The sequence below is a fragment of the Hemitrygon akajei genome, chromosome 2 (genome assembly GCF_048418815.1).
Source record: "Hemitrygon akajei chromosome 2, sHemAka1.3, whole genome shotgun sequence".
NCBI classification, from domain to species: Eukaryota; Metazoa; Chordata; class Chondrichthyes; order Myliobatiformes; family Dasyatidae; genus Hemitrygon; species Hemitrygon akajei.
In genome coordinates, this window is record NC_133125.1 from 183,993,475 (window position 1) to 184,005,983 (window position 12,509).

A 12,509-nucleotide genomic window follows, 5' to 3' on the forward strand; every position below is an offset into this window, starting at 1 on the left:
CTGGGACAAACCATCCCACAATCTATACACCTCCACTGCCACAGGTAAGTCACCATTTGAAGTGCTCCCTGGCTACCAAACCTATTGTTTCCTGTGGAGGATCCAATGGTGGAGGTCCTAGTGCTAGTGCTATGGTTCACCAATGTTGGAAGGCGTAGAAGAGGACACAGAGCTAGCTGTCAATTGTGCATATTGCTACTATGCTACCATGCCATCAGTTCCCAGCCAGACTACTCTGGGTTGTGGACTGCTTCTGGCTATCCACTCGAGAACCAACCCTGTACACCATCTCCTGCAGCTCTCACCCCAGTTCATTAGTCGCTTAAAGATAGTCCATCACATCTAGCCAGTCACTTACCATCTCCAGCCCCACAGATCACACCTAACTTCCGCATGTCCTGCCTCAAGCCCATTGTCCTGCCTCAAGCCCATTGTCCATGGACTACTTAATGTATGTGAGTCTGCACTTCCAGATCAAAGGATGGTGGATGATGGTCCACTGTACAGGGTATTTTGGACAGGGTATGCAGAACCTGGTCAAATAGGAAGAGTGCAGCCCAGAGGAAAGGTCTTGTGTTCTGACCAGTTTCATCTTGGTTTCAATGCACATGGAGGAGTTCCACTGGATCCATTTGGATCATCCTGTGCTTTTGGGTGTCAGCCGGAGGAGGGTATCCTGTCAGGGCTGCACAGACATGCATCTTTCTGTTTTAATCCAGTCAACAGGTGTCACCTGCCACTTATTTCCAACTCATCACCTGCAGCCTATTTAAACCCAGCTCTTATCCACAATCCTTGTTCGCTCATACAAACCAGATGCTCCTAGCCTTCTGTGGCTTTGTCATGTTGAGTTCCAGTTGTTTCTTGTTATTTTGCAGTTTATTATTAAAGTGATCACAACCGACTAAATTGTCTCAGCTGCTCTGCATTTGGGTCAAGTTCCTGTCAGTCTCAGGGGTTGGTGGTAACTTTCTTGGGAAGTTGCATGATTACATCTTGAGTGTCTCTCTGCAGAGAGGGAAAGTGAAGGTCAAGTTTATTGTCATATGTACAAAAATAGATTAGCACAGGGGCAATGAAAAACTTGCAGTAAGAACATAAGAAATAGAAGCAGGAGTAGACCATCTGGCCCGTCGAGCCTGCTCCGCCATTCAATAAGATCATGGCTGATCTGGCCATGGACATCCCAGGCAAGTGACATAAGCATCATTCACAAGTAAAGTGTAAGATAAACATGCTTTTTAACAGGGAGAACATAATTAGAACAGAAGAAAAGAACATTACAAGAAAAAGTCCATTTAGTGTTAGTTATAAAGTGACATTATTAAAAGATTAGAGGTCACTCATGAAAACTGGTGCACAGGAATTTCTTCTCACAGAAGGTAGTGATTCTCTGGAATACACTATCCCACAGAGTGCTGGAGACTGTATCATTTATGGTATTTAGAAAAGGAAGTAGATAATTTTCTGAATAATCAGAGAAATTGAGGAATATAAGAAAATGGCAGATGAGTCCTGGGGCATATCAGCTGTGGTTTAATTGAATGACAGGGCTTGTTTGAAGAGCTGACTTTACTTTTTTGTTTTGTAATTTTTTTTGTTGTAATGGTTGTTTTTTTTTCCGGTAAAAGTAGTTCAGTTTAATTGATGTTTATGTTAATGCTTCTGAGATGATCTGTGATGCTTCTGTTCATAATTCTATTTCTCATTGCACATGTCCGTACATTCACTTGTGTGCATGACAATAGAATGGGTGGGAATAAAGAGTGTGGATAAAGGTAAGAGAAATCAAAGGGCAGAGAACACCCCCCGGTAAACAAGATGGAATGGTGGAGCAGACTTGATGGGATGAATGGCCTCATTCTGCTCCTCTGTGTTATTCCAGGAAGTTCTCAGGGAACCAGCACATGCATGAAAACCACTTGTGTCTGTTGCCAGTTGCCACAGAGAACTTTCAAACAGAATCTCTGCCTTGTAGTGTGGTCACTTTTTCAGTGTTTGGAAAGGAGTCTGTGCTGACTTGGCTGAAATGAGGAGGAGCTTTGTGAAGTATTTAGCCTAGATAAGTTGGATAAATACAGGTGAAGAAGAGATGCTGGGAAATTAAGGTTGGTGATTGTAAATGGGTTGGAAAGTCAGTGGAGCAAGTGAACAGTTGAGGAGCAGAGGGCCATTCTCCAAGATCTCAAACTTGGTGACTGTAAAATATCCTTCTTTCTTTTGCACCATTCCTTACCCAAATTGATTGATTTCCTGTCAGATTTCTTTTTTTTGTAATTTATTTTTTTGTTGAAGTTCATCATCAAACAAACATTTCCATAAGATGTATTTCAGACATTGTACATTTATGTCATATAATTATATATATCACAAATCTCCACAAAGTATTTATCTGGGGTATACACTTATAGAAAAGAGTGGAAAGAAAAAAAAACAAGCAAAAGGAAAGAACTATGTACAAGTAGGGAGTGATCTTTATTTTAACAACATATTCATTAATTTGTGAGAATAAAATCAGGCCTATGAGGCATTATGTAGTTAAACCATTTTTCCCAGTATGAATCAAATTGTTCCAGCTTATGATTAACAGTTGCTGTTATCTTCTCCATTTTGTAAATGTCCATTGTAATTTCCATCCATGTATTTAAAGTTGGGCTCACCTGTGATAACCATTTCCTAGTAAGAGTCTTTTTACCAGCCACCAACAGTATATTCATTAAATATTTATCTCTTTTCAACCATTCTTGAGGTATATATCCAAAATATATGGTCTTACTTTCTAAGGGTATTTCACATTTAAAGATGTCTTGTAGGGCATTGTGTATCCCCCTCCAATAGTTTTTGATAACAGGACAGTCCCAAAAAATATGATAATGATTTGCATTTTGATTTCTACAATTTCTCCAGCAAACAGGGAGGTTACTATCATAATGGGATTTCTGAGAGGGTGGAATAAAATATCTTATCAAGTTTTTCCATCCAAACTCCCTCCATTTCTGTGAACTGGTACACTTCCATTGATATCTCCATATTGTTGTCCATTCTTCCTCAGATGTAATTATCCCTCCTTCCTTCTCCCATTTTGTTTTAATGTATGAAGTCGAATGTGTTTTAAGATTTGACAACCCCTCATACATGCTTGAAATGATTCTACTACCATTATCTGAATTATATGCTTTTCTAGAGAGCTCTATCAAGCATGTATTTGCCTTGGTTACATTTTTAAGCGTCTTATTAACATATTGTCACATCTGTAAATACCCATAAGACTACAGGGAATTAGGAAGGAAGTTGAAAAGCAGGAAGTTGAAAATACTACCTCAAAGGTAGTAATCTCGGGATTACTGCCTGTGCCACGTGACAGTGAGTATAGGAATAGAATGAGGTGGAGGATAAATGTGTGGTTGAGGGATTGGAGCAGGGGGCAGGGATTCAGTTTTCTGGGTCATTGAGACCTCTTTTGGGGTGGGCGTGACCTGTACAAAAAGGACGGGTTGCACTTGAATCCCAGGGGGACCAATATCCTGGCGGGCAGGTTTGTATGAGCTGTTGGGGAGGGTTTAAACTAGTTTGGCAGGGTGTTGGGAATCAAAATGTGAGTGCAGGGATGATGGTAGAAGGACAAGGGCATGATGCTAAGAATTCTGAGTTGATAAGGAAGGACAGGCAGGGGACAGAACATAATTGTAGCCAGCTAAAGGGGTTGAAATGTTTCCATTTCAATGCTAGGAGTATTAGGAACAAGGAGGACGAACTTCGAGCATGGATTAGTATGTGGAACTACGATGTTGTGGCCGTTACTGAAACTTGGTTGGAGGAAGGGCAGGATTGGATGATGCAGGTCCCAGGGTTCAGGTGTTTTAAAAGGAATAGGATGGGAGGTAGAAAAGGGGTTGGGGGAGTGGCATTGCTGGTCAAGGATAGTATCACGGCTATAGAAAGGGAGGATGCTGCAGAAGGAGTGTCCACGGAGTCAGTCTGGGTGGAAGTCTGAAATAGGAAGGGGTCAATCACTGTGCTGGGAGTAATCTCTGAGCCCCCAAATAGCCCTTGAGACACCGAGGAGCAGATAAGCAGGCAGATTTTAGAATGGTGCTGGAAATACAGGGTTGTAGTTATGGGTGATTTCACCTTCCCTTCTATTGACTGGCACCTCCTGAGTACAAGGGGGATAAATGGGGCTGAATTTGTCAGGTGTGTTCAATAAGGATGTGGACCGGCTGATGAGAGGAGAGGCTACACTGGATCTAGTTCTGGATAATGAACCTGGTCAGGTGACAGACCTCTTGGTGGGGGAGCATTTTGGTAAGAGTGACCACAACTCCCTTAGCTTCAGCATAGCTATGGAAAGGGATAAAATCAGACAAAATGGTAAAGTGCTTAACTGGGGAAGTGATAACTTTGAAGGAATGAGGCAGGAACTAGCGAGAGTAAATTGGAAACAGATGTTCAAAGGGGAAAGCACAGAAGTAATTTGGGAGAAGTTTAGGGACCACTTGAGCTGGGTTCAGGATAGGGTTGTCCCACTGAGGCAAGGAAAAAATGGTAGGAAAAGGGAACCATGGCTGACGAAACATGTGAGGCAACTCGTCAAGAGGAAAAAGGAAGCATATGTTAGATATAAGAAGTAGGAAGGGCTTATGAGAAATATAAGGTAGCCAGGAAGGAGCTAAAGAAAGGACTTAGGAGAGCTCGAAAGGGGCATGAGAAGGCCTTGGCATGTAGGATTAAGGAGAAACCCAAGGCATTCTATGTGTATGTGAAGAATAGGAGGATGATGAGAACGAAGGTGGGACTGCTGAAGGATAAAGAGGGCAACATGTGCCTGGAAGCGGAGGAGGTTGGGGAGGTCCTAAATGAATACTTTGCTTCAGTATTCACAAGTGAAAAGGATCTTGATCAGGATGAGATCAAAGTAGAGCGGGCCTGTGTGCTGGACAATGTGGAGATTAAGGAAGAAGAAGTGCTGGATCTTCTTAAAAACATCAAGATTGATAAATCCCCAGGGCCGGATATGATACACCCCAGGTTGTTGTGGGAATTGAGAGAAGAGATTGCAGGAGCATTAGCAATGATCTTTGAATCCTCTTTTGCTGCAGGGGAAGTGCTGGAGGACTGGAGAATGGCAAATGTAGTTCCCCTGTTTAAAAAAGGTAATAGGGAGAAACCTGGGAATTATAGACCGGTGAGTCTTACATCGGTGGTATGCAAACCACTGGAAAGGATTCTTAAGGATAGGATCTATGAGCATTTGGAGAAGTACAGTCTACTCTTGGATAGTCAACATGGCTTTGGGAAAGGAAGATCGTGCCTCACGAGCCTGATTGAGTTTTTTGAAGAGGTAACAAAAGAAATTGATGAGGGTAGGGCAGTGGATGTGGTCTACACGGACTTTAGCAAAGCATTTGACAAGGTCCCTCATGAGATACTCATCCAGAAAGTCATGAGGCATGGGATAAGTGGAACCTTGGCTGTTTGGATAAAAAAATTGGCTTAAAGGAAGAAAGCAGAGGGTAGTTTTGGAAGTAAAGTATTCTGCCTGGAGGTCCGTGACTAGTGGAGTGCCTTAGGGATCTGTCCTGGGACCCCTGCTATTTGTGATTTTTGTAAATGACCTAGATGTAGAGACAGAAGAATGGGTGAGTAAGTTTGAAGGTGACACGAAGATTGGAGGAGTTGTGGATGGAGCTGTAGGTTGTTGAAGGTTACAAGAGGATATAGACAGGCTGCAGAGTTGGGCAGATAAATGGCTGATGGAATTCAATCCGGACAAGTGTGAAGTAATGCATTTTGGAAGGACAAACCAGAAGACTGAATACAGGATTAATGGTCAGTTGCTTAAGAGTGTGGATGAACAAAGGGACTTTGGGGTTCAAATCCATACATCCCTCAATGTTGCTGCACAGTTTGATAGGGTAGTTAAGAAGGCCTATGGGATGATAGGCTTCATTAACAAGGGGATTGAGTTCAAGAGTAGAGAGGTCATGTTGCAACTCTACAAATCTCTGGTGAGACCGCACTTAGAGTTTTGTGTTCAATTCTGGTCACCTCATTATAGGAAGGATATGGAAGCTATGGAGAGGGTGCAGAGGAGATTTACCAGGATGTTGTATGGTTTGGAGAACAAGTCATATGAAGCATGGATAGCAGAGCTGGGACTTTTCTCTTTGGAGCGTAGAAGAATGAGAGGGGACTTGATAAAGGTCTACAAGATTATGAGAAGCATACATAGGGTGGATAGTGAGTACCTGTTTCCCAGGGCATCAATAGCAAACACCAGAGGGCATGTGTACAAAATTAAGGGAGGGAAGTTTAGGGGAGACATCAGAGGTAAGTTACATAGAGGGTTGTGAGTGCCTGGAATGACTTGCCAGGGATGGTGGTGAAGACTGAAACATTAGGGTTATTTAAGAGCCTCTTGGACAGGCACATGGATGAAAGAAAAATGGAGGGTTATGGGGTAGTGTGGGCTTAGTACTTTTTTTAAGGACTATATGGGTCAGCACAACATGGAGGGCTGAAGGGTCTGTACTGTGCTGTAGTGTTCTATGGTTCTCTGGTCTCTGGACTGTGGGAGGAAATCAGAGCACCTGGAAGAATTCCACGCAGTCACAGGAAGAATGTACAAATCCTCTGACAGACAGCGGCCAGAATTGAACCTGTGTCGCTGGTACTGTTAAGATTTTGTGAACCACAGCACTAGCATGCTGCCCCTACGTCAGTCAGGCAAAAAAATGAGTGAGGTAGTGTTCATGGGTTCAATGTCCATTCAGATATCTGATGGCAGAGGCGAAGAAACTGTTCCTGAATTGTTGAGTGTGTGCCTTCAAGCTCCCATACTCCTTTCCTGATGGTAGCAATAACAAGAAGGCATGTCCTCTATGATGGGGGTCCTTAACGACTGAGTTGAGTAGTGTGCTAAGCACTGTAGTCAAGAAACAACATCCTGACATAAGTATTAGTATTGTCCAGGTGATCAAGGCTGCAGATCAACTTGCCCTACACAGCTTGGTCTTGAAACTGAAGTAAATTGTCCAATAATATCTGTTCACGTAATATTTCTCCTGTGCTGTAGTTGTCTCACTTTCACCCACTCTACAGTTTAAATGATTATACTTTCTATTTATTTATTTCAGCTGAAAGGGAAGAAGTGGTTGGTGTTCTTGGTTCAACAGTTTTACTGGATCCTGAGATCACCATTGATTCCAGCAGTAATGAAATCCTTTGGACTTTCAAAGCCAGCAACAAAATCCATGATGTTATTTTGAAGCACATCTCAGGTGTCGCCACATTGGAACCAAGTGAACAGTTCAAAGGCCGTTTACAATTCAACGCTTTGACTGGTGCACTGACGATAAGCAGATTAAATGCACATGACCAAGGAAATTACACCTTCACTGTTGATGGGAAAGAGTTGAAAATAATGAAATTGCTTGTTATTGGTAAGAAGTTTCAGATATTTGTGATGTGTGTGATTTATTAATGGCAGAATCTGCTGTAGAAACTATGATCTGTGATTTTCATTTCCATCAAAGTCTAAGTAAGATAATCTCTGCTGTGACTCATCAACTGAGTCATCGGAGAGACGTTGAAGCTGGTGATATAAAAACAGCAGAATTTCTGCAGAGAATCTGATTCTCCTCTCATCACACACAGTCTTACATTTTTTAAACAGAAATGCAACTATAGATGAATAACCACAATTTCAATTGCTGTAATTACCTACCAACCTCTAACATTTTGAATACTTTAAGAATTTGTAGAGTTACATATTTTCAATAGTAGTATATCCCAGCCAGTAGAATCCTTTTCAGACTCTGGTGCCTGGGCTGAAAGCTTCTGAGCACAAACTCCAGACACCCAAAATACATCTCTTTTGTTAAAATGCTGAAGGATGGTTCTCTGAATACAGAACTGGCCAGAATATTAACTAACAAAACAGACCTGTCCTGAGAAACATAGAAACTAGGTGCAGGATAGACCGTTCGGCCCTTCGAGCCTGCACCGCCATTCAGTATGATCATGGCTGATCATCCAACTCAGAACCCTGTACCTGCTTTCTCTCCATACCCCCTGATCCCTTTAGCCACTAGTGCCATATCTAACTTCCTCTTAAATATAGCCAATGAACCAGCCTCAACTGTTTCCTGTGGCAGAGAATTCCACAGATTCACCACTCTCTGTGTGAAGAAGTTTCTCCTCATCTCGGTCCTAAAGGGCTTCCCCTTTATCCTTAAACTGTGACCCCTCATTCTGGACTTCCCCAACATCAGAAACAATCTTCCTACATCTAGCCTATCCAATCCCTATAGAATTTTATACGTTTCAATAAGATCCCCCCTCAATCTTCTAAATCCTAGTGAGTATAAACCTAGTCGATCCAGTCTTTCTTCATATGAAAGTCCTGCCATCCCAGGAATCAATCTGGTGAACCTTCTTTGTACTCCCTCTATGGCAAGAATGTCTTTCCTCAGATTAGGGGACCAAAACTGCACACAATACTCTAGGTGTGCTTTGTAGAACTGTAGTAGAACCTCCCTGCTCCTGTACTCAAATCCTTTTGCTATGAATGCCAACATACCATTTGCCTTTTTCACCGCCTGCTGTACCTGCATGCCCACCTTGAATGACTGGTGTACAATGACACCCAGGTCTCGTTGCACCTCCACTTTTCCTCATCGGCCACCATTCAGATAATAATCTGTTTTCCTGTTCTTGCAACCAAAGTGGATAACCTCACATTTATCCACATTAAATTGCATCTGCCATGAATTTGCCCACTCACCTAACCTATCCAAGTCACCCTGCATCCTCTTAGCATCTTCCTCACAGCTAACACTACCGCCCAGCTTCATGTCATCCGCAAACTTGGAGATGCTGCATTTAATTCCCTTGTCTAAATCATTAATATATATTGTAAACAACTGGGTTCCCAGCACTGAGCCTTGCGGTACCCCACTAGTCACTACCTGCCATTCTGAGCTATGCATCATGACAGGGATACACTTTAACATTGTGGTAATGCAGACAATGGTTTCTAAACTACTTTCCTGATCACATCTTGAGGTCTTAAATGGCGACCAATCAACATGAGCGTTCATGTATTGTCTTCCCCTGGTGCAGAAACAGAATGTCCCAAAAGCTCCAAAACCTGGGCCTCAGAACCTATCTCTGCAACTGGATTCTTGACTTTCTCACTGGGAGACCAGTCACCGTGGATCAGATGTAACATCTCCACCTTACTGACAATCAACACCAGCACCCTTCGAAGACTGCGTGCTTAACCCACTACTCTACTCTCTCCACACCACCTCTGTTTGGCTAGGCACTGCTCAAGCTCCATCTGTAAATTTGCAGGTGACACAACAAATGTTGGCAGAATTTGAGATGATGACTAGGTAGCGTACAAGATTGAGATAGGTTAACTGGTTGAATGGTGTGACAACAACAATCTTACACTCAACATAGGACAGACCAAGGAATTGATTGTGGACTTCAGGAAGGCAAAATCAAGGGAGATCAAGCCCAGTCCTCATCAAGGGATCAGCTGTGGAATGGGTAAGCAGTTTCAAGTTCCTGTGTGTCAACACCACTGAAGATCTGTCCTGGCCCTACATATTGATGCAATTACAAAGGGGCACAACAGCAGCTATCTTTCTTTATGAGTTTGTGGAGTCTTGGTATGTCATCAAAGTCTGACGCAAATTTCTACAAATGTATGTGGAGAGCATTTTAAATGGTTGCATCACCTTCTGGTATGGAGGGGCCCAGGATCAGAAAAAGCAGCAGAATGTTGGAAACTCAGCCAGCTTCATCATGGGCACCAACCCAGTATCAACGACACCTTCAAAAGGAGAAAGCTAAAGAAAAGTATAAGAATGGAGAGCCCCTGATGCCCTCCCCACAGTTCATCAAATCATACTTTAATTTATTTACTGATGATATCATTTCACAGCTTTAATATTGGTATCCATCATTAAGGAGTCCCATCATCCAAGTCATGCCCTCTTCTCATTGCTACCATCAAGGAGGAGGTACAGGAGTCTGAAGACACACACTCAGCATTTCAGGAACAGCTTCTTCCCCCTTGGCATTACATTTCTCAATGGACAATGAACCTATGAAGTCATTCTCACTTTATTTTGCTCTCTTTTTGCACTATTTATTTAATTTATTTTGGAGCCAATAAGAGTTTATCTTGCTGAGTAGAAGTGGATTGTCATCCTGATTGGAAAACCACCTTAACACCTCTTTCCAGCAATCAACGCCCAGTTAGAACGTCTGCACCTACCAGGGCCTTGAGGCAAAGGATATCTATTGTGTCCAAGACTTCACTGGTAATGATTTTCCTGTCGTCACATTCCAGTCCACAGTGGGATGGCAGAAGTTGCTGCAGGATTTCCGAGAGAAGGGGAATGAGGCACTGCTGTCACTGAATTTCAATTGTGAAAGTTTTCACCTTCCTTGCCCATTATGTCGAGGGCCAGGAAACTGTGTGGACATGAAAGATGTGTTTGGGATCTGGACAAGCAACTGACAGGTGAAGGTCAAGATTAGGATGGATGTGAATGGCTCCATCATCCACCCTCTCTCAGCCTTCACCATTGGAGGGAACCATAGTTAAATAGCGAAGTTGGTCAACCAAGGCTGTGCTGTAACAGTAACAAGTCTGGTCATGTCACAGCCCAATGCAGTGCAGTGATCTGGAAGGCCACCAGACAAGAAGGCCACCAGACTAAGGGCTGCCAGGAGGTAAAATGCTATAATCTATGTGGAGAGGCAGGCCACCTCAGTGAAGTCAGACCAAAACATGCTGGTACTAAGGCACAGGTAATAAAACTGGGAGCTGTCACTGCAAATGCCCAGACAAATTTCATTGTGCCCAGCACCAGCACAGACGAATGAGGAGTCCGTGGAGGAGAGGAGGGAAGAGGGAAAAGAAGAAGAATAGCAGATGTGAAGAGGAAGAAATCTCAGAAGACATCATCCAAAAGACAATGGGTTGCTGACAATAAAAAGAATGGGATGGAAAGGACAGGGAAGCAAACAGATACCAGTGACCTCTCTCTTGACGCAGGATGAAATAAGTGCAGGAAATCAGTGACCAGGCAGAGGAAGCACCAAACAGGAGAGGAAAAGGCAGAAAGTGGAACCATGGATGAGGAAGGAATTCTGCTGACCACTCACCAGACCCGGGACACTGAGGGCAGCACACAGACCATAAGCCCCCGGCTCCAAGAGAGTGGGAGTAACACAGTGCCTTGGAAACACCAGCTCTGGGAGCTGTACAACAACCTCTGACTCCCAGGCTCAGCAGATTTGGAGCCATCACCCCTCCCCTCCAGCTCCAGGAGTCCAGGAGCAGACCAATGTCCAGCACACCACAGCTCAGAGAGGTAGAGGGTGTGGGTTGACCAGTGTAGGATGGTGGAAGGTGAGCAGTGACTGCCTTACCCACAGGCACAGCACCAGCATTGTCACACTGGTAGGAGGATCATCCTCAGTTCCTGAGCCCACAGTGTGGCAACTCACCAAGTCCATGGGCGTGACAGCTCAGGCTGAGTGACCTGGACATGAAATGTGATTCAAGAACTAATCATAGATGTAAAATTGGCATTATTGAATGTGATCAATGTAAAGAGAATCATGTGATGCGTCAACACCTTACAATAACTGGTTAAATTCAAGGCCGATATGACTTTTTATACAGGAGTGTGGGCTAACATATTCTGCAACTACCAGAGTTGGTTGTGATGGTGGCCCCATGGTCTGTCGGTGTGTTTGGGGGCAACAATTGTCATCCTTCTGGCTGGGAATTCTGTTACAGGGTGACAACTTCTCAATCACCCAAGTCAGAGAGGTGGTTGGGGTGTGGCTCCTTGTGGCATACATAATGTACTGAAACACTCTGCTCTGGTTAATTAACACGTACACCTCACCCGTGCGGAGTGAGCGGCTGGCCATCCTCGAGCCGCACCCACCACTGCCGGTGACGTCACAGCTGGTCATTCTGGTTGCTGACATCATCGATGCAGCTGGTAGTGCCAACAACAGGCTGGACAGCACCTCCAGATTCCTGATGGAAACAGTTAAAATAGACAAGCTGCACAATGCCCTCAGCACCCCTTCAGAAGGATGGTGATGGTTCACTGACTGAGTTGTACTCAGCTACGTGGGACTGATGGGCCCAAACCTGCTGGGAGTGTACAATGCAATACTTCCAGCTGGCAGCATGTCAGACTCCATGAGGAAGGGCATCATTCCCCTTATATACAGGCAAAAGGGGCAAAGGGATGACATCAGAAACTTCCTCAGGAGTTGGCAAAGATTTGGCATCACATCTAAAACTTTGACAAACCACTGTAGATGTGTGGTGGAGGGAATATTGACTGGTTGTGTCACAGTCTGGTATGGAAACACCAAAGGCTTTGAATGGAAAACCCTCCAGAAAGTATCGGACATGGTCCAGTCCATCGTCACTGATAAAGCCCTCCCAGCCATTGAGCATA

General features: G+C 43.8%; 1 protein-coding gene across 1 annotated transcript in view; it reads left to right on the forward strand.

Annotated features, from left to right (window-relative positions):
- The first annotated feature begins 11,154 nt into the window (after positions 1-11,154).
- Positions 11,155-12,509, forward strand: part of LOC140721584 (uncharacterized) — a 113,791-nt gene continuing 112,436 nt past the window's right edge. The window contains exons 1-2 of the mRNA XM_073036407.1: positions 11,155-11,285; positions 11,950-12,038. Coding sequence (XP_072892508.1) covers positions 11,155-11,285; positions 11,950-12,038 — 220 coding nt within the window. The remainder of the gene's footprint in view (positions 11,286-11,949; positions 12,039-12,509) is intronic.